At 46.6% G+C, this 18,413-nt stretch overlaps 1 protein-coding gene across 1 annotated transcript; it reads left to right on the top strand.

Moving 5' to 3' along the window:
- Nucleotides 1-213: 213 nt before the first annotated feature.
- Nucleotides 214-18,002, top strand: SLC7A8 (solute carrier family 7 member 8). The gene is made up of 11 exons (XM_054992934.1): nucleotides 214-1,326; nucleotides 5,925-6,129; nucleotides 6,281-6,432; nucleotides 13,207-13,332; nucleotides 13,586-13,739; nucleotides 13,841-13,964; nucleotides 14,061-14,164; nucleotides 14,541-14,637; nucleotides 15,667-15,816; nucleotides 16,846-17,023; nucleotides 17,404-18,002. Exons 1-11 carry the CDS (start codon nucleotides 1,200-1,202, stop codon nucleotides 17,550-17,552), a joined length of 1,566 nt encoding a protein of 521 aa, XP_054848909.1. The 5' UTR covers nucleotides 214-1,199; the 3' UTR covers nucleotides 17,553-18,002.
- Nucleotides 18,003-18,413: the final 411 nt, after the last annotated feature.

Raw genomic sequence — 18,413 nt, 5'->3', positions numbered from 1 at the left:
CGCCTTCTGGATGGAAAATGGATGGATGGGAAACAAGCCAGCGCGTCCGGAGAGCGTCTCCAAGTGAGCGGGCAGAGGAGGGAGATGACAAGACGGTCCTTTTCACCGTATCAGCGGCTTCTGTTTTTGAAGCTTACTTAGCTCTGACCGGGGGAGGAGCCTGGCTCCGTATCTGCCGAAGCCGGGTCCAAGGATTAACCCCGCCCCAGGGGCTCCGGCAGCAGCCGGTTCCAGACCGTAGGCAGGGAAGCCTATGAAGAGAGGAGCAGAAACTGCGCTCGGGAGGATGAGAGACTGAGAAACCCGGCGGGAGAAAGGAGCTCCGCTGGGAGCAGAGAGCGGGAGGGCCGTTGCTGCGAAGGAGAGGGGACCGAAGCCGGCATGCGAGTTCCCTGGCACAGGCTGCTCCGGAGGTCCCTGCACAAACTCTGAACCAGAGCGAAGATCCAGGGAAAGCTGAGCACGAGGGGCGATTCCAGGGAATAAAACGGTGATACGGGGCTGTAGGAGCCAAATAAACAAGACCGCCCGGCTCCGTTTCCTTTTGCGCTCTGCCTTGTTCTCTCCCCCGCTTCGGGAGAAACTTTACAGGAAAGGAAACGGCCAAAACAACGTGAAAGGGCAAGCGACAGAGATTTCAAAGCAGGGGGAGAGGGAGCTCGCACCATCCTCTCCTGCGCTTTGGAGTCCAGAGTGACTGGTACTGCACCTGTGGACTTGGTACAAGAAGCAAAGGAAAACTAGCTTTAGCTGGCACCCGAACGTGATAAGAGAGAACCAGCTTTCTAACGAGGCTGGTGTTCGAGCCAAAGCAAATCCAGCCTTTTTCTGGTACTAGAACCACGTTTAAGGCGGTAGAAGAAGCTTGGTTTGGGAGAGCTGGCCACCCTCCGAAGCAGGGCCTGGGCACCTCGATACTAAAATTACAAGCCTGGATTAGAGCAAGCCCCAAAGTGAACTGGGCTCAGAAAGAGACTCAGACTGGGGACATATCAGAAAGATAATCTGGAGTTTGGGAGTTTGAATAAGCCCAGTTCCCAGGATCCAGTACCTTAACCAGGACAGCAGACTCGGAACCAATCCAGCATTGCCCAAATTCTCTAGGAGCGCTGTTCAGAATTGCTGATCCAAAGTTCTTTTGGGTTCAGCTTCAGGAATTCAGGCCTACCTAGTTCACCTCCCCTGAGACATAGAACACCATGGAGGACGGAGCACGTCGTCGAGGTGGTTCTGAAAAGGATTCAGCCAGCCCAGAAAAATCAGATGGTGGTGGTGTTGCACTCAAGAAAGAAATCGGACTGATAAGCGCATGTGGCATTATCGTGGGTGAGTGGGGACTCTGGTGGGATGGTATTCTCCCTATGTTGTATAAATGTATGTATAAATCTTAACCCTCCCTGTGAAGGCTGTCCACTATCCTGTTTTAAGTGTTGTTTTTTAATGTACATGATTTTTGTAATTGTATTTTTAATATGTTGTTATCCACCCCGAGCCCGCTTGCAGGGAGGGCGGAATACAAATCTGAAATAAATAAATAAAATACGTTCTCTGAAATGGGCTGTGCTCCCCCCCCTTATAATTGCATGCCGCTGGAAGTAAGAACCCTGAAACCTTTTATCTTGGTCTTGGGTCCTCTGTTTTTCATACATCCATCAATTTGTACCATTATTACTGTAGCAGAAGATCCTTTGCACTCTTTTAGTATGTTGCTTTCCCAAGTCTTGAAAAAAAGATGATGAAAGTATTCCTACTATAGTTATCCCTTTTCCAATTCTCGCAATCGTTTCACCTTTCTTTCTCTTCCTTTCCCTCCTTTCTATAAATACCTTAGAGCTGTCAGCTTGCATCTAATCAGAACTGGTTCTCTCCCTGTTGCAGTTCTAGCACCACCATGTAATGTCCTCCTAACTCCCTGTTGTTTTAGCTTTCTTCTGGGCACAGACCCCAGATTTCTGGCCAAATGGCAGCTCTTGACACTGTACTAGTCCTCCTCTCAACCTTGCCATATTTTGGAACTCTTCATCCTTTGCTCTTAAATTGTAAGGTAGAAATTACAACATTTCAGCAGTGGATGAGAAATGCTTGTACACAACGGGTAGCAATCTGCCCTGAGCTAAAGGGAATTGGATCCCCAGGCAAGATACGCCAGCGTACACAACTGTTTTTTTCCCAGAGAGAGTTGCAAATCTGTGGCAGACAACAGGTGGCAGACAACTGGAATATGCAGCTGGGCAAAAGCAATTTAATCTCAGAGCTGGACAAGCAGTTACTTCCTCTAGTTGCCCCTGCCTCATAAGGAACAGCATCTTAGTATAAGGGAACTGGGAATCCTTCTCTAAAGTTGCCCTGGCACTAGGGCACTTCAGGCTTGAACAGCAAAACCATGGAAGAGCAGAAAGTGCCTTCGACACTTCCCCGGTCACTTGGCCCCAGGAGTTTGTTTTCCACTCCAGTGCAGCTGAAGCGGCAACTCTTGGAGCGTGTTTGTTCCATCTATCCCACTCCAGATGGCTTTGTTTCAGCAGGTGCCAGGAGACCGCAGAGCAAACACCAAGAGCAGGAGGCCCCTGGAATGACAGATGGAGACCCCGTTCCTGCTGATCAACACCAGCCCCGCTAGTGCCCCATAATTCAGAGCTAATTGAGCCCCATTCCTGAGCTTTCCTGCAGTTGCCTGTGTGTCTTATATGATTTCCTCTTACTGCACTCTTCTAGCTCTTCTCCCCGTATTTGAACAGCTGGGATGACTGTAGATGTGTCTTCATTTCCCAGGTTCTTCACCCAGCTCTGGGGTACAATTAAGGCCCAGCTTAGATACCCACAGCACCACATGTACCTTTTCTTCCCATACTTTCAACCTACTCTTTCCTTCACCTACTCTCTTAACAGCTCCATGCTCCCTCTCCCGGCTTCTCCAACTCTTGTCTGTACGTCCTGGGCCCTCTCTTCAGAGTCCTGTTGCAATACAACCCAACCTGACGCTGCAGCTGATACTTTCTGCTCCATTTCTGCCCAAATTCTTGGCTCCACTTTGTAGCTGCAAAGTTTTAATTTTCTTAATGAAAAAATGTGAACTTGCTGTGCCAGAGGGGCAGAGACACAGAATGTATTGGCAAGGATGAAGAATTGGGATTGACTGCGAGGCGCTGAGTCACAGATGCAATGAGCAGGCACATAGGCAGACAAATATTGCCATGAGAAATGTGGACTGAATATTTTTAAGCAAAAGTGCTTTTTCACAAAGAGAAGTGTGCTGCACAGATTCCCACCAAAGAGGGTCGAGCGTTTCAAAACTCACAGAAGAGCATCTTCTACACATAGTTTTGTGTGGCTTGTGGACTACTTACAGCATTCAAGGGCAGCAGACAGATTTGTAAGCCTGGTAACTGACATGGGTTTTTTCATAAGCCTGTACCTGCAATACTCAGTCAGGCCTAACCCTAGGCTATGTACCTTTGGAGCAAGTGCACCCCTTCAGCATATTGAAAAGAAGCAGGCTACTGAGTTCCTAAATTAAAGTGTCCCTGAAAACTGCCAACGAATGTTTCAAAAGTCACCAAGAGCCAAGCCATGGTGCAGGCAACCTCAGCCCGTATAGACAATGTGACATGCTCATGGTTCCGCACAGCTGCAATGACAGCAATCCAAAAAAGACCCTATTATGTCCCAATCATAGTAAGATTTGCTGAGAATTCAGTGCTTTTTATGTCACAAGCAACACAATCTACATGGAACTGAAAGCCTTGAATTCGTCATGTGTACAGATTGACTCACCACCTGAAAAACTGGATTGAACCAGGCCGTGGTCTGAGCTAGCTATGGTGAAGTATTCACAGGACTTGGTTCATCACCTAATCCACTGAAAAAAACCCAACTTGTTTACAACCTGAGCCTATGCATATTTACTCAGAAGTAAAACACCCTCTGTTACTTCTTACATTGTGACTCCTCCTAAGTATGCATAGGATTGCAGTAATAGTCATATAAACATGTATTGTCGAAGGCTTTCACGGCTGGAGAACGATGATTGTTGTGGGTTTTCTGGGCTGTATTGCCATGGTCTTGGCATTGTAGTTCCTGACGTTTCGCCAGCAGCTGTGGCTGGCATCTTCAGAGGTGTAGCACCAAAAGTCAGAGATCTCTCAGTGACACTGTGACACTGAGAGATCTCTGACTTTTGGTGCTACACCTCTGAAGATGCCAGCCACAGCTGCTAGCGAAACGTCAGGAACTACAATGCCAAGACCACGGCAATACAGCCCGGAAAACCCACAACAACCAGTCATATAAACATGTTGCATAGATCATTTCCATTGATTTCAGTGGAACTCGAGGCCAAACTAAGCATGCTTGTTTTTAAAGAGTTGGGTCCAGGTTTCCAGGACACAGCTCGGGTTCCCCACAACCACACAACAGTTGTGGGGAATGGTTTTTCAAAAATTAAAGAGAGCCCATTTGGAATGCCATTGTGTGGGGATAGATCCAGAAGCATTAGCCATGTTAGTCTATAGTTGCAAAATAGTAGAGAGTCCAGTAGCACCTTTAAGACTAATCAACTTTATTGTAGCATAAGCTTTTGAGAGCCACAGCTCTCTTCGTCAGATGCATCGTTGGTTAGATTGGTTAGATGCATTGGTTAGATGCATCTGATGAAGAGAGCTGTGGTTCTCGAAAGCTTATGCTACAATAAAGTTGGTTAGATGCATCTGACAAAGAGCTGTGGTTCTCGAAAGCTTATGCTACAATCAAGTTGGTTAGTCTTAAAGGTGCTACTGGACTCTTTACTATTGTGTGGGGAGGAAGAGCTTCTGCCATTTTGCCATACTGCAACTGTGGGAGGAGTTATTTCTACATTTTAGCTATTCTACATGGAATATGTGCATTGTGAAATAGCAAAACAGGAACATAACCCCGCCTCCCCCCCCGCCCCAAGTGCTGCTTTGTCACAAGAAAGTAGCTTGTGGGGTAGGTAGGAGCCCTTTTACAGTGGCCTTCTGAGGCCAAACAGGTCTTTATTTTGAAAAGGACATTCCCTGCAAATGCTATGTAGTTGCGAGGAACCTGAGTTGTGTCTGGAGAACCTGGGACCAGCTCTTTAAAAACAAGGATATTTAGTTTGGCCCTCATGTAAGTGTGTTTAGGACGGTGGCCTAGTGGGCATTTTAGCTACCGTTTTTTAAAGGAATCAAGCTATAGACAGTTAAAACAAAAGAACAGGTTAAATGATGTGAAAAAAGATGCAGAGGAGTTAGCTGCATTAGTCTGTAGTTGCAAAATAGTAAAGAGTCCAGTAGCACCTTTAAGACTAACCAACTTTATTGTAGCATAAGCTTTTGAGAACCACAGCTCTCTTCGTCAGATGCCATGCTGTGGATGCCGGAACTGTGGTTCTCGAAAGCTTATACTACAATAAAGTTGGTTAGTCTTAAAGGTGCTACTGGACTCTTTACTGTGATGTGAAAAAAAACAGTTTTGAAAAGCTGATAAACAAGCATTTTTATTGGACTTTGAGTTTGGAGCTAAGGACCGTTTCCACACATCCTGGCATAGCGCTAGACTCACACAATGAGGGCATCTTCCTGGCGCAATTTCTGATGTCATCACGATATGATCCCATTTTTGTGGCGCGATGACATCAGAAATCACGCCAGAAAGACGCCCTTGTTGTGCGAATTTAGCACTATGCTGGGAAGTGTGGAAATGGCCAAGGTTTTGTGGGTTCTTCTACTGATGGCATGTGAAGAAGCTGACATTTAAATGCAATTCTAAGTTAACTTTTCTCCTTAGGCACTGGGAAAATCGTGGCCAAGGCCCCTTCTCAAGCCCAATGTCTTCGATTCTCCAAATTCCAGCAGATGCCACCATCTTCATTGTGAATTTCCACTCTCATCTAACCTTACAGTTTCTATTTGTTCCTTCTCCAGGTAACATCATTGGATCGGGCATCTTTGTTTCACCCAAAGGCGTGTTGGAAAACGCAGGCTCAGTTGGGCTGGCACTAATTGTCTGGATCGTAACTGGCCTCATTACGGCTGTAGGAGCGCTCTGCTATGCAGAACTGGGAGTCACTATCCCCAAATCTGGAGGCGACTATTCCTATGTCAAGGACATCTTTGGGGGACTAGCTGGGTAAGTGGGGAAGACTAGTAGAGGGCTGAACAGGATGGATGAAGCTAGCTGAGTAAGGGGATGACATGGAATTGGGGTAGGTGAGACTAGAAGGGATGACGTTGCGGGGATGGGATGTACACGTCTTTTATACTGGCATTTTCCATACTAGATTCCTGCGGCTATGGATTGCTGTGCTGGTCATCTACCCTACCAATCAGGCTGTTATTGCTCTCACCTTCTCAAACTACGTCCTACAGCCGCTCTTCCCCACCTGCCTTCCCCCTGAAACTGGACTGCGACTGCTGGCTGGGGTCTGTCTCCGTAAGTACCACCCTCCATTAACAATGAACATCCTCCCAGCCACTAACATCGGGTTGCTTCTGAATGGTTGCTGCTTCCTGGTAGATGAACTTGTAAAGCAGAAGCAGCTGCCTGGATAATTGGTCCTCTGCAGAGTCTGGCTATGTGGTGAAGGTAGTGTCTTGGCCATGTGTGTGTATGCGCTATCAAGTTGCAACTGACTTATGGCGACCCCAGCAAGGGGCTTTCCAGGCACGTGAGAAGAAGTGGTTGGCCAATGCCTTTTCCTCCGCAGAGTCTTCCTTGGTGGTCCCCTGTCCAAATACCGGCCCTGCTTAGCTTCTGAGATCTGATGAGATCGGCCTATACCATGCCACCTTCCCTCCCAGTGTCTTGGCATCCTCTCTATTTACTTTGTTTTTTATTTACTTCATTTATAGTCCACCTTTCTCACTGAGGCTCAAGGAGGATTACAAAATATTTTTTAAAATGCAGCCATGCAGTAGGACTAGGATTACAGATTGGAAAACAATACAAACAAACAAAAGAAACCTGTCTAAGACACGACGTACCATAATGCAGAAAGTTAGATACACAGGTAGAAGAAAATGCACTAATGCACAGTATTACATCTGGGCCACAAAAATGAGAAGCACAAATACTGGATGGGGGATACACTTCTGGGCAGTAGTATATGTGAAAGGGATCTTGGGGTAAGAGTGGACTGTAAACTGAATATGAGCAGTCAGTGTGATGCGGTGGTAAAAAAGGCTAATTCCATCTTGGGTTGTATCAAAGGGGCCATAGCATCGAAATCGCAGGAGGTCATAGCCCCTCTCTATACTGCCTTGGTCAGGCCACACCTGGAGTATTGTGTGAAGTTCTGGAGGCCTCACTTCAAAAAGGATGTGGACAAAATCGAGAGGGTGCAGAGGAGAGCAACAAGAATGATCAGGGGTCTGGAGACTGAGCCCTACGAGGAAAGGCTGAGGGCCTTGGGAATGTTTAGTTTGGAGAAGAGGAGGTTGAGGGGGGACATGATTGCTCTCTTTAAATATTTGAAAGGCTGTCATTTGGAGGAGGGCAAAGAGCTGTTCCAGTTGGCAGCAGAGGGTAGGACGCGAAGCAATGGGCTAAAACTACATGCACAAAGGTACCGGCTGGATATTAGGAAAAACTTTTTCACGGTCAGAGTAGTTCAAAAGTGGAATCAGCTGCCTAGGGAGGTGGTGAGCTCCCCTTCACTGGCAGTTTTCAAGAAGAGGCTGGATGAATACTTGTCAGAGATGCTTTAGGCTGATCCTGCACTGGGCAGGGGGTTGGACTAGATGGTCTGTATGGCCCCTTCCAACTCTATGATTCTATGAATCCATACATTGCAACAGACGATAATCTATTTGCTTATAGAAGCAACCTCCTGAGCTGTTCCATTATACAACAGTTTGAATCCCTTTGTTAAAGTGCTTTTCTGAACGTTTTCCATTTCACACATTCTACAAAATGATAGAAGTGCGGGGCGGGGGGGGGGGGCGGGGTCTTCCTAAACTCCTCAGGCAGGCAGTCCCACAAGGAGAGAGCCACCGCAGAGAATGCTTTCGAGCGGGCCACTGTTGATCTTACCTGTTTGCAAGGTGGCATCTTCAGATGGCTTTGCTCAGATGAGTGAAGCTGTCATGGTGGACCATAGCAAGAGTGGCAGTCCTGTAGGTATGTGAGCTTCACAGCTGATAACCAAAACCTTGAAGTGAACCCAGTAACCGCAACATGAAATGGAAATGCGGAAAGTCTCCCAGTAAAAAAAGGTTAAAGAGAACTTATTCCGCATATGTTTACAGCTGCCCCACAGTGAATTAATGAGTGCATCCCACTACGGATTGTCATTTGAACCCTTGGGATTACGTTACACCTGATCTAGCAGGCAGCAGGTCTGGCATTTAGGGAGGGGGGGCCTGCCCCTTCCCATGGAATTGCAGAGCACATGGAATTATTCTTCAGGAACTCTCAGCTCAGTTTCTACGCATTGAGTAATTATTGTTATAAACAATAGGATGGGCTTAGGTGCTTGGCTTGCTTACAGAAGCATTAATCCCTTTGCTTAAAAAAGAATCTGTGTGGTTGTTTAGCCTTTGACAACATTATTCTAATTGCTGTGAAGTGTAAAAAAAAAGAAATGACCATAAGAAATGCTCTTACAGCGCAGTTGGTATTACATCCTCTTTGTGAATTTTGCTGTCTCTGGCCTGAAATCTCAGGGCAAAAGCTGCCTTGAGCTTGATTCACAGTAACTATCATTCCCAAAGGAACGTAAAAGGGGAGAGGATACAAATGGAAGATGTGTCTGTGTGTCCCAACACACCTTTGGGCTGTCTATTAATCCGCCTCTCTCCATCCGTCCTTGCTCTTTTATTTTTCTTTAGATGTATACGCAGCTGTCCCAGGCTTCATGAACAGGCACAATTCTGTTCCATGAACTGAAATGAAGATTATATTTATGAGGGGTAATCCTTGGCAAAGGTTACTTCAGGACATCAAATGCTAGGAAAATCAAGTTTGAACTGGTTTTGTTCCTTTCTTTCCAGGCCCACGGCAGGAGAGGGGGAAGGATAAGGGACGGCCAGGGAGGGATAACCGAAGTGCTTATGCAAGCCAGCTGCTGCAGCTCAGCAAGAATTTATTAATCAGGTCAAAACCAGTTGCTCAGCGCTGAGTCGGCAGAAAAGAAAGAGAAAGAGTGTATGTGTGCACATGGGGGGAAAGAGACAGAGGAGGAGAGAAATCTATACCTTAAATCTCAACAACGAGGAACTGCCTTATTCAGACCCTTCTGCTCTGAATTCTCCAGAGCTAGAAAATGAAAATGATAAGCTTGGAGTCAGTATAGATCAGCAACCAGAAACTGGGGAGACAAATCGAGTTCTGCTTGTGAGTTTCTCAACACAGTTTGATTTATTTGCTTAAAATCATAAGTCAAACAACAGTCCCAAGCGTGTACTTAAAAATGCCCAGCAGGACTCAGTATATAAATAGACATTACATTAATTAACCAACAAGCCAGAATAGGAAACCTCCTAAATAGACACGTAGCATATTTATTATAATAAACACAATTTAAGAGGTCATCTCTGCAAGACACGGCAGTAGACAGACAGCATACATTTAGCTCTGATTTTCCCATCAGCTATAGCAAAAAGCGCTTTTTAAAGAGCCACATACTGGTCCGTTTATGAATAATAGAGTTTTTAAAAAATCTGCTTTAAGTTTTGATTGAAGAGTACTGAGCCTTAGAACTACATGTCAGGAGAAAAACATACGACAGGAAAATAGGCTGAAGGGTCTAGGACTGAAAGAGAGCTCAAGGGTGGAACGCCTCTTGGGCAGGATAGTCGTAGGCTGCGGGGAGGTGTCACCAAGAGCTCTGTGAAGCAAGTCTTATCTGGTGCGTTGTTTTCTGTCTCTTATCTACATGCTGAGCTAAGCAGCCTAGAAGTGGTCAGAAAGTTGTTTTCTGTACCTGGCTGGGCTTGGTTGCTGTGAGATGGACCATATGAATTTGTGGGTGGTGTAAGGAGGAAGTAGGAATGCCATGGTGTTGGCATTACTGGTCATTGACCTCTCTGAATCAAGCACTGGATCTACCGGTCACTGACCTCTCCAGATCAAGCACTGGATCTATTTTGAGGCCAGAAGAAAGGTAGCGGGGTGGCTGGTTTGGATGGATCCTGGGAACGGAGCGTGCTCAAGATTTCGCAACAGTCCTGAGCCAGCCACACCCTCTTGCTCTAGCGTCATCTCCTAGATCTGTGCCTGAAAGGATCCCAGGGAATCTGAGCCTCACTGGCTCTTCTCCAGTCCTGCTGGGTGCCAGGAATACTGAGAAACAAGGGAACTGGGAACTTCCCGGAGTTCAGCCGGTTTGGAGAAGAATGCAGTAATATATATTGTGAAGCAAGCTCTCTGTCCCGTCTCCCCTGAACTTTTATTTCCAATGCCGAAATAGTTCATCTCCCACACACAGCACCACCTCAAAACAACCAGTTGAAGTCCAACCCTCAGATCTACTCTCCCTCTCGGAGCTATTCCTGTACTCTTCTCAGGATCCCAAATGTAACTTTAGCTAGTCTTAAACTATTCCTGGGATCTCGCGGCCAAATCTAGTCCTTGATCTCAGAGGCAGACCTATACTTGATCAGAGACCCTACACCAACAGGCAACCTCAGTTCCAAGGGCGACTGGATATTAGAGATGTCATCTGTACATTTGGCCTCACTCCCTAACTGATGTCCAGTATTCCTCTTCTTACACACCAGAGATCTCACCACCTCAGTGCCCCTTATGAGATATGTGAAATATGTGCCCCATGGAACACACATTTATATTTTGTATTCCAGAGCAATAAAAGCATATCAGTTATCATAGAAGCATAGGGTTGGAAGGGACCTCCAGGGTCATCTAGTCCAACCCCCAGTTATGTTTTAACATGCTTTATATTTGTAGTTTCCCTGGTTCATTTTTACAATCAGGATAATGGGTATAGAACATGGGTCAGTGAGGGAGGTGAAGGGGGAAGATAGCTGTGATTTTCCTGCACTGAGCAAGGGGTTGGGCTAGATGACCCTTGGGGGTGCCTCCCAGCTCTGTGTTTCTGTGTGTTTCTCTGTGTGACAAAAGGATATCCACATCAGCTTTGAAATTGTGAACTCACAGCACATTTAATGTTCACAAACAACAACGGGTATACATACTACCCTAATGATCATGTCCGTAGTGGAAAACTTGCATGTGTGAAGCAGACCCTTCTCTTTCCTATCGCCATCTCTGGTCAGCTTGTGTTAATCTCCAAGTTTCCTGTTTTGAGCCTGTCTGACTTGAACTTGTTTGTGCAAAAGAGAAGCTGAGTCAGCAGAGAAGTTCCCATTTCCTCCTGCTCTGTCAAGTTTTGGGGATCTCTATTAACTCTCCCCTCCCCCTGTGTGAAAAAAAACTAAGCAGGAGGCTGGACAGAAAAGAGATGCACTGGTATCTCTCAACAATCTGGACAGAACAGGAAAGACACTGGCGGTGTAGCAATCGTTATTTTGTATTTCCACACATGCCTGTGTTCATACATGCTGTTCGGGCACGGCTGTCAAACAAAAAGCCTGGAGGGCCGTATCAGGTCTGTTAGGGGTTTCTAATGTGGCCCACATTTCATACAAATTAAAGTACCAGGCGAGTATATATCTTGGATGGATGCTTGCTTATATGTTTTGATAGCTGCAGGCTATCAAAGGCAAACGTGTATTGCACAATCTCTCTTATTTACTGTATTCAGGCTATAAATTTAAAGAACACTCAGCGTTGCAGGAAAGATTTGCGCTTTAAAAAAATTAACGGCAAGCTTAGGTGGAGTTGATGAACTGACATCAAGGAGTTGATATTTTTAGTGAGAAATATGAAGTCCAGCTCAAAAGGTGGCCCCCAACCTTTTTAAGCTCAATATCCAAGTATACCTTAATGTGGGTTTTTTTAAGGTTTTATTTGTATTAGCAGGATTAAATTGAGAGTATGTATAGGTTATGGTTATGTATTGGCGGTGCTCCGTTTGCTAGTAGGCATGCTGTACAGATGTTAGGTTGCAGTCTCGTTGCTGTGGGTGTTTATGTACATGTACCATTTTGGTAACTGTGGAAAATCATTTGTACATGTGCAAGCTTTTCATTCTGCATTGAGTCACGTTGCTGTCACTGTATATCTAAATCAAAAAGAGTCCAGTAGCACCTTTAAGACTAACCAATTTTATTGTAGCATAAGCTTTCGAGAATCAAGTTCTCTTCATCAGATGCATGATCCGAACTGATGAATCTGATGCATCTGATGAAGAGAACTGTGATTCTCAAAAGCTTATGCTACAATAAAATTGGTTAGTCTTAAAGGTGCTACTGGACTCTTTTTGATTTTGCTACTACAGACTAACGTGGCTAACACCTCTGGAACTGTGTATCTAGGCACACAACTCTGCAGGTATTATTGTGGGACAGTGAAGGTGCGATAGCTTTGTGCAGGCAGAGGTCCAGGGGAGTGCTCTTCCTTAAAGTAACTAAACTCTGCCGTAGTTCGATAGCAACCCCTTCCTTCATTTCCAGTGCTCTGTCTATCTCAGGTAAGCCCTGTTTGTGTGGTGTCAGGTTACCAGGGGCCAATGGCTGTTTGTGCAGACGGGATGTTTTGGTGCAGTCAGGCTGACAGCCAAATAGGTCATAGCCTCCCTCCCTCCACTGCTTGTTTTTCATTCCCTCAAACCTACAGGAACAGTCATAAGATCCCTGTTTCTTTCCTTTCCATATATTGCCGTGCACAGAATTAACCCCAGGCTGCAATCCGGCTGTAACTCTGGCCCCGCTCAAATAGTAAGGGGGGAAAACAAGGGAGGAATGAGACCCTGTGATCGTCTGACCCCTTAAAACTTGTAATCTCTTGCCCTGAAAGAAATAAGCATAATGTAATTTTATCCATACATTACAGGGAGACAAACATGCTGCATTATCAGAGATAGTGACATAGCGAGAAATCTGTAAACAGACTAGGCTAGAATCAGTCTAGGCCAGAAAGGGAAGGGCAGCTGCCCTGACCTCGAAAGCAGTCCTCGTTCTGCGCTGGAGGCGGCGCCAAGACAATAACCGACTTCCCCCAAACACACTGCTCCTGGCAGACATTGTGTCCTGCAGGGGTGTAAGCGGCCTTGACTGGGAGATTTGGGCTAGGCGAAGGGGAATATGTAAGGTTTCTCTCCACAGTGACTTTTTTGCTTCTTTGCAGTGCTGCTGACTTGGGTGAACTGTGCCAGTGTGCGGTGGGCCACACGCGTCCAGGATGTCTTCACAGCAGGGAAACTGCTGGCGCTGGGACTTATCATTGTTATGGGAATTGTGCAGATTTGCAAAGGTGAGGCTCTGTCTGGTCTGCCAAAAGAGGGGGGCAGTTCCCCCCGCCCCCGTACGCTGTACCTTGCCCACTTTAAAGGAACAAGCGGCAGCCTTTTACCCAGAGATACGGACAACATTCCTTAGTAAGCGGATTTCAAGAGGAAATTGGTTGCCATAGTTTCCAGACCCAGCCTACATTGGAGAGTGGGAGAATCAGCTGATCCAAGGAAATCTGACCAAGAACCATCTCTGTGCTTTTCTCCTCCCTGTAGGTGAATATTTCTGGCTGGAACCCCGGCATGCCTTTGAGTTCTTCCAGACACCGGATGTGGGATTGGTGGCGCTGGCTTTCTTACAGGGCTCCTTTGCCTACGGGGGCTGGAACTTCCTTAACTACGTGACCGAGGAGCTGGTTGATCCTTACAAGTGAGTCAGGGACCCAGGTGCCCCTTGACGGTGGCAGAGAGGGAACAGGCCCAGATTAATAGCTGTTCCCCTCTTCCATCTCAAACTTTCTCTCCTTGCAGGAATCTGCCTCGAGCCATCTTCATCTCCATTCCCCTGGTCACCTTTGTGTATGTCTTCGCCAATGTGGCCTATGTCACTGCCATGTCACCCCAGGAACTGCTGGCCTCCAATGCTGTTGCAGTGGTGAGGTGCCATTTATCCCAAATTCCTCCTACCCCCAGGTTCCAGTTGGAACTGCAGCTAACCACATGCCGTCTCTCCCGCTTTCCTTCCCTACAGACATTTGGGGAGAAGCTGTTGGGAGTCATGGCCTGGATCATGCCTATCTCTGTTGCTCTTTCCACCTTTGGGGGAGTTAACGGATCACTCTTCACTTCCTCTAGGTAAGCGAACATGATCTTCAACATGGTGACTGAACTTACTATTCTCAGTGACAAGTTCTCCCGAAATCAACACCCATCAAGTTTGATGAGGGCAGTTCATCTGACTTGGGAGAGGGTGTACCCCCTGTCTTCATATTGCTGTCACCTTGTACCTTCTTGGCCACAACTCCCTAATGTAGGATTAGGGAAGCACTTGGGATCTAAGAGGCATCTTTGTCCCACGGAGTCTTTTCAACAGTTTCTTGGCACGTTATCTCCCAGCTCTGCGGTCTACATGGAGCTCATCTAAGCACTTTCCCTACCGCCAGTCGGTTTGGGGAAATATTCTTGCACCTACCAGGTTTTCTTTCTGATATCTTCTCTTCCCCACTTCCAGACTCTTCTTTGCCGGAGCCCGGGAGGGCCATCTTCCTAGTGTACTGGCCATGATCCATGTGCGACGCTGCACTCCCATACCTGCCCTCCTCTTCACTGTGAGTCCTTGGGCAGAGGGGTTTAGGGGATATAAATCAGGATGGTTGGGTACATGTGGAATGAGGGGAGGATATCTGTAAACAAAGGATCTGTGAAGGGGCTACGGGCAGCATTCAGGTTTCTTTCCTTTGCTAATATACTACCGTCGAAGTAATTTTTACATTCATGCCTCAAGTTATAAAGTAGGGCTGAGATTGTTGGTTCTTGGTACATGCTCAAATAAGCAGGAGTCTTGGGGCACCTTAAAGACTAACGTCCTATTTATTGGACTTCTATCCTGCCCTCCCCGCAAGCAGGCTCAGGGCGGGTTACAACAATAAAACATAATTTACATTTAAACATATCAATGAAACAACAACAATTCCCAATAACACCACCCCCAGAAAGCAGGCTTGCAACTCACCCTTGCCAGTAAATCACAGAGGGGTGGGTAAAAAGAGGGGGAACAGGCCTTTTCAATCAGGCTATAACTCCTATGGGGAGGGGGGGGGGAGATGATCAAGCTGTAACTCATATGGGGGGGGGCAGATGATCACATGGCCCCCTCGCCAGGCGGCCGGTTGGGAGGCTTTCTGGATAACTGCTGATCCAGCCTCAACCATATGCCAGGCGAAATATCTCAGTCTCGCAGGCCCATGGAATGATACAAGATCTGGCGGGTCTGCATATCCGCTGATAGAGAGTTCCACCAGATTGGAGCCCGGACCGAAAAGACTCTGGCTCTGGTCGAGACCAGTCTCACCTCCCTGGGGCCCGGGACCACCTGTAGATTTTTATTGGCTGATCTCAGCACTCTCTGGGGCACATATGGTGAGAGGCAGTTCTGTAGGTATCCCGATCCCTGTCCACTAAGGGCTGTAAAGGTCAAAAACAACATCTTGAATTTTATTACAACATAGTCATTTGCGGACCAGTAGACTCTGACATTTTGAGTTTCTGAAAGGTTCAGGATTAGTGTTTGGGTGACATCAGTTCGGCAAAATATGACTCCTGCATCCTCAAAATTTTTCTCTGGCTGTCTCTGACAGTGCCTTTCAACCTTGCTTATGCTGGTGACAAGTGACATCTACACCCTGATCAATTACGTGGGATTCATCAACTACCTCTTCTATGGAGTGACCGTGGCTGGGCAAGTCGTGCTACGCTGGCGGGAACCTCACCGGCACCGTCCCATCAAGGTGAGAGACTCCCGTTTCCCTTCACGCAGACTGCACAGCGGGCCCCCTTTTCTGCACCGTGTCACAGTTCTTCTCTTAGGATCAGAACAGAGAATTAATCTAAATCAATTTTTAACTTTCTAATCAATATTGTCTGAACAAGCACAATTGGTTGCTGTAACAATTAAAACATATCCATTGGCAACTACACAGAACTTTTATATTGCCCGTTACCCATGAGCATAATCCAAAAACTTTGCAATGCAGCATTTTGCATCTGCTTTGGGGGGAAACTGTGAAATCAAGGTCAGTTTCACTCTGACCGTACTAGTGTAAGGATATTATGCAAAATCATTTAGTTGAAGATTAAATGCCCAGAACTTTTCAAAGGAAAAGACTTGTAATTAACTGGGCAAAACAGTTTCCATATTGATAAGCATGTCCATCCTGTTTTAGTTGATAAACACAACTTGTACAACAGTTAATACAATATTGTGTATTTTAAAATGCTGGACCTCAGAAGCTGTGTTCAGAGCAATCTTATGCATGTTTACTCAGCAGTAAGTTCTGCTGTGTTGAATGGCACTTACTCCCATGTAAGTATGTACAGAAGCCTTACTTTTGTCCCTGGCTTGTTTTTACATAGATTTTACATAGAAGAACAAGATTTAACTTGCTGTATTTAATGTTGTGGATTCATTTTTTAAAGAAACTGAATATAAACTGTAAAACTTTTGGAGCGGGGTTTACATTCAGGACTCCTTTTAAAACTGGGTAATTCTAAAATACACTAGAAGTAATTGAACTGTTAAAAAAAAGCAAGGAAAACCAACTTTTTAAAGCCACCCACTTTTATCCTGCATGATTCTGGTTCCCTGCACTTTTGCCTGCCCAACCCAATATCAAGGTAAGGTATATTCATCACTTCTAGCAGGTATCTCGCTCCATCCTTGCTAAGTAAAGGAACCTTCCTTCTGCCATCATTTCCTCCCCTGCATCTCCCATTTCTGGTATTCCTGCCCATTCTCAACCCATCTCTCTCCTCCCCAGGTGAGCCTGTTCTTCCCCATAATTTACCTGCTGTTCTGGGCCTTTCTGTTGGTGTTCAGCCTGTGGTCAGAACCCGTGGTGTGTGGCATTGGCCTGGCCATCATGCTGACGGGAGTGCCGGTCTACTTCCTGGGAGTGCACTGGGAGCACAAACCACCTGCCATCAACACTTTTGTTGGTAAGTCACAGGCAGATGGAGGGAAACCTAGTCAGATCATGAGAGGGAGGGCAGGAAGAGTTACATCAGTGCTTCATTCTCATGGCCCCTTCTTACACGCCCAGGGTAATGCTGATTGCCACTTTGGGGTCAGGAAGCAACTCTCTCCAGTCCAGTTTGTCTAGGGATCCTGGAGGCGTTTTGCCATCTTCTGGGCATGGAGTGTGTGTCATTGGGGGTGTGTGGGGGAGATAGTTGTGAATTTCCTGCATTGTGCAAGGGGTTGGACTAGATGACCATGGAGGTACCTTCCAACCCCACGATTTTATGAATGAGCATGTGGAGGCAGCAGCTTCTCTCTTCCCATTAAAGCTCATCCGCTTAACTCTGTCTTCCTACAGATGCACTGACCCGGGCAGGGCAGAAGCTCTGTGTAGTTGTATACCCCCAAATGGGTGGGGGAGAACCTGAAAGCAATCTCAGCAAAGAGACCAAAGAACAGCTTGAGCCGATGTGTGGGACTGAAGACCTCAACAGCCCTCAGAACTGAGCCCTCGGGCTTGGGAGGGTGTCGCAGCAGCCAGCTGTGGACTGCAGAGAGCCCTTGCTGGGGCTGAAGTAAGCGGGAGCTCCCCACAGCTAGTATTTCCGACTGGGAGTGGAATAGCTGGGAGAGCTCTGCAAGATCCTGCATCAGCTTCCTACGGTGAACCCTGCCGGGGCTGGAGTGCTGCCCCGTTCCCTCCACTCCTGGCAGCACCCCTTTGCTGAAGCTGGACTAAATGGGAGCTCTACTCACAGCCAACAATGCCACCCCACATCCCCTGCTGGAAGGGGCTCCTTCGTTGTTGTTGCCTTATATTGTTGGGAATATTCTCTTTAGGCTTGAACCTTATGGGGGGGGAGGGTTCCCCCTCAGTTTTGTGAACTTGTATTTTTCACAGTTGTCTTTTTCTCTCTCTCTCTCTTTTTTTGATGTAATAAATTAAGCTGAACTTGTCTTCCCTGTTGCCTTAAGGGCTGGTGTGTAGGAGGTCGTTTTCTGCCCCCACCCTAGTTTCCCATTGGAAATACTTGGTAGGCAGTGCCAGGGAGTTCTCATCCAGTGGAAGAAAAGCAGCTTGGAATGAATTAACTCTGGAAATCCTATATCAGAAGGCAGACTTAAATTATTCTGATATCCAGATGGGAGAAGTTGACCCCCCCCTCCAATTTATTCCTGTCTTATTATGAAAGCAGTGTTTTATTGCCTTGTAAGCTGAAGGAAATCTTGCCCTCAAGTCATAGTTGACATGGCAGCCCCTGGTGGGTTTTTCATGGCAAGAGACTAACAGAGGTGGTTTGCCATTGCCTGCCTCCACAACCCTGGTCTTCAATGGAGGACTCCCATCCACTTACTATCCAAGGCCAC

The sequence above is a fragment of the Eublepharis macularius genome, chromosome 12, assembly GCF_028583425.1.
Source record: "Eublepharis macularius isolate TG4126 chromosome 12, MPM_Emac_v1.0, whole genome shotgun sequence".
In the NCBI taxonomy this organism is placed as follows: domain Eukaryota; kingdom Metazoa; phylum Chordata; class Lepidosauria; order Squamata; family Eublepharidae; genus Eublepharis; species Eublepharis macularius.
Note: the sequence above shows the minus strand (reverse complement) of the source record. Positions and strands in the feature narration are given on the sequence as shown.

What these genes read in the sequence shown, in the direction of transcription:
- SLC7A8 (XM_054992934.1), top strand. Translation starts at nt 1,200, where the DNA reads ATGGAGGACGGAGCACGTCGTCGAGGTGGTTCTGAAAAGGATTCAGCC. An exon ending in AATTGTGCAGATTTGCAAAG is followed by an intron (nt 13,333 to 13,585) that starts GTGAGGCTCTGT and finishes TCCTCCCTGTAG; the next exon opens with GTGAATATTTCTGGCTGGAA. An exon ending in TGCCATCAACACTTTTGTTG is followed by an intron (nt 17,024 to 17,403) that starts GTAAGTCACAGG and finishes GTCTTCCTACAG; the next exon opens with ATGCACTGACCCGGGCAGGG.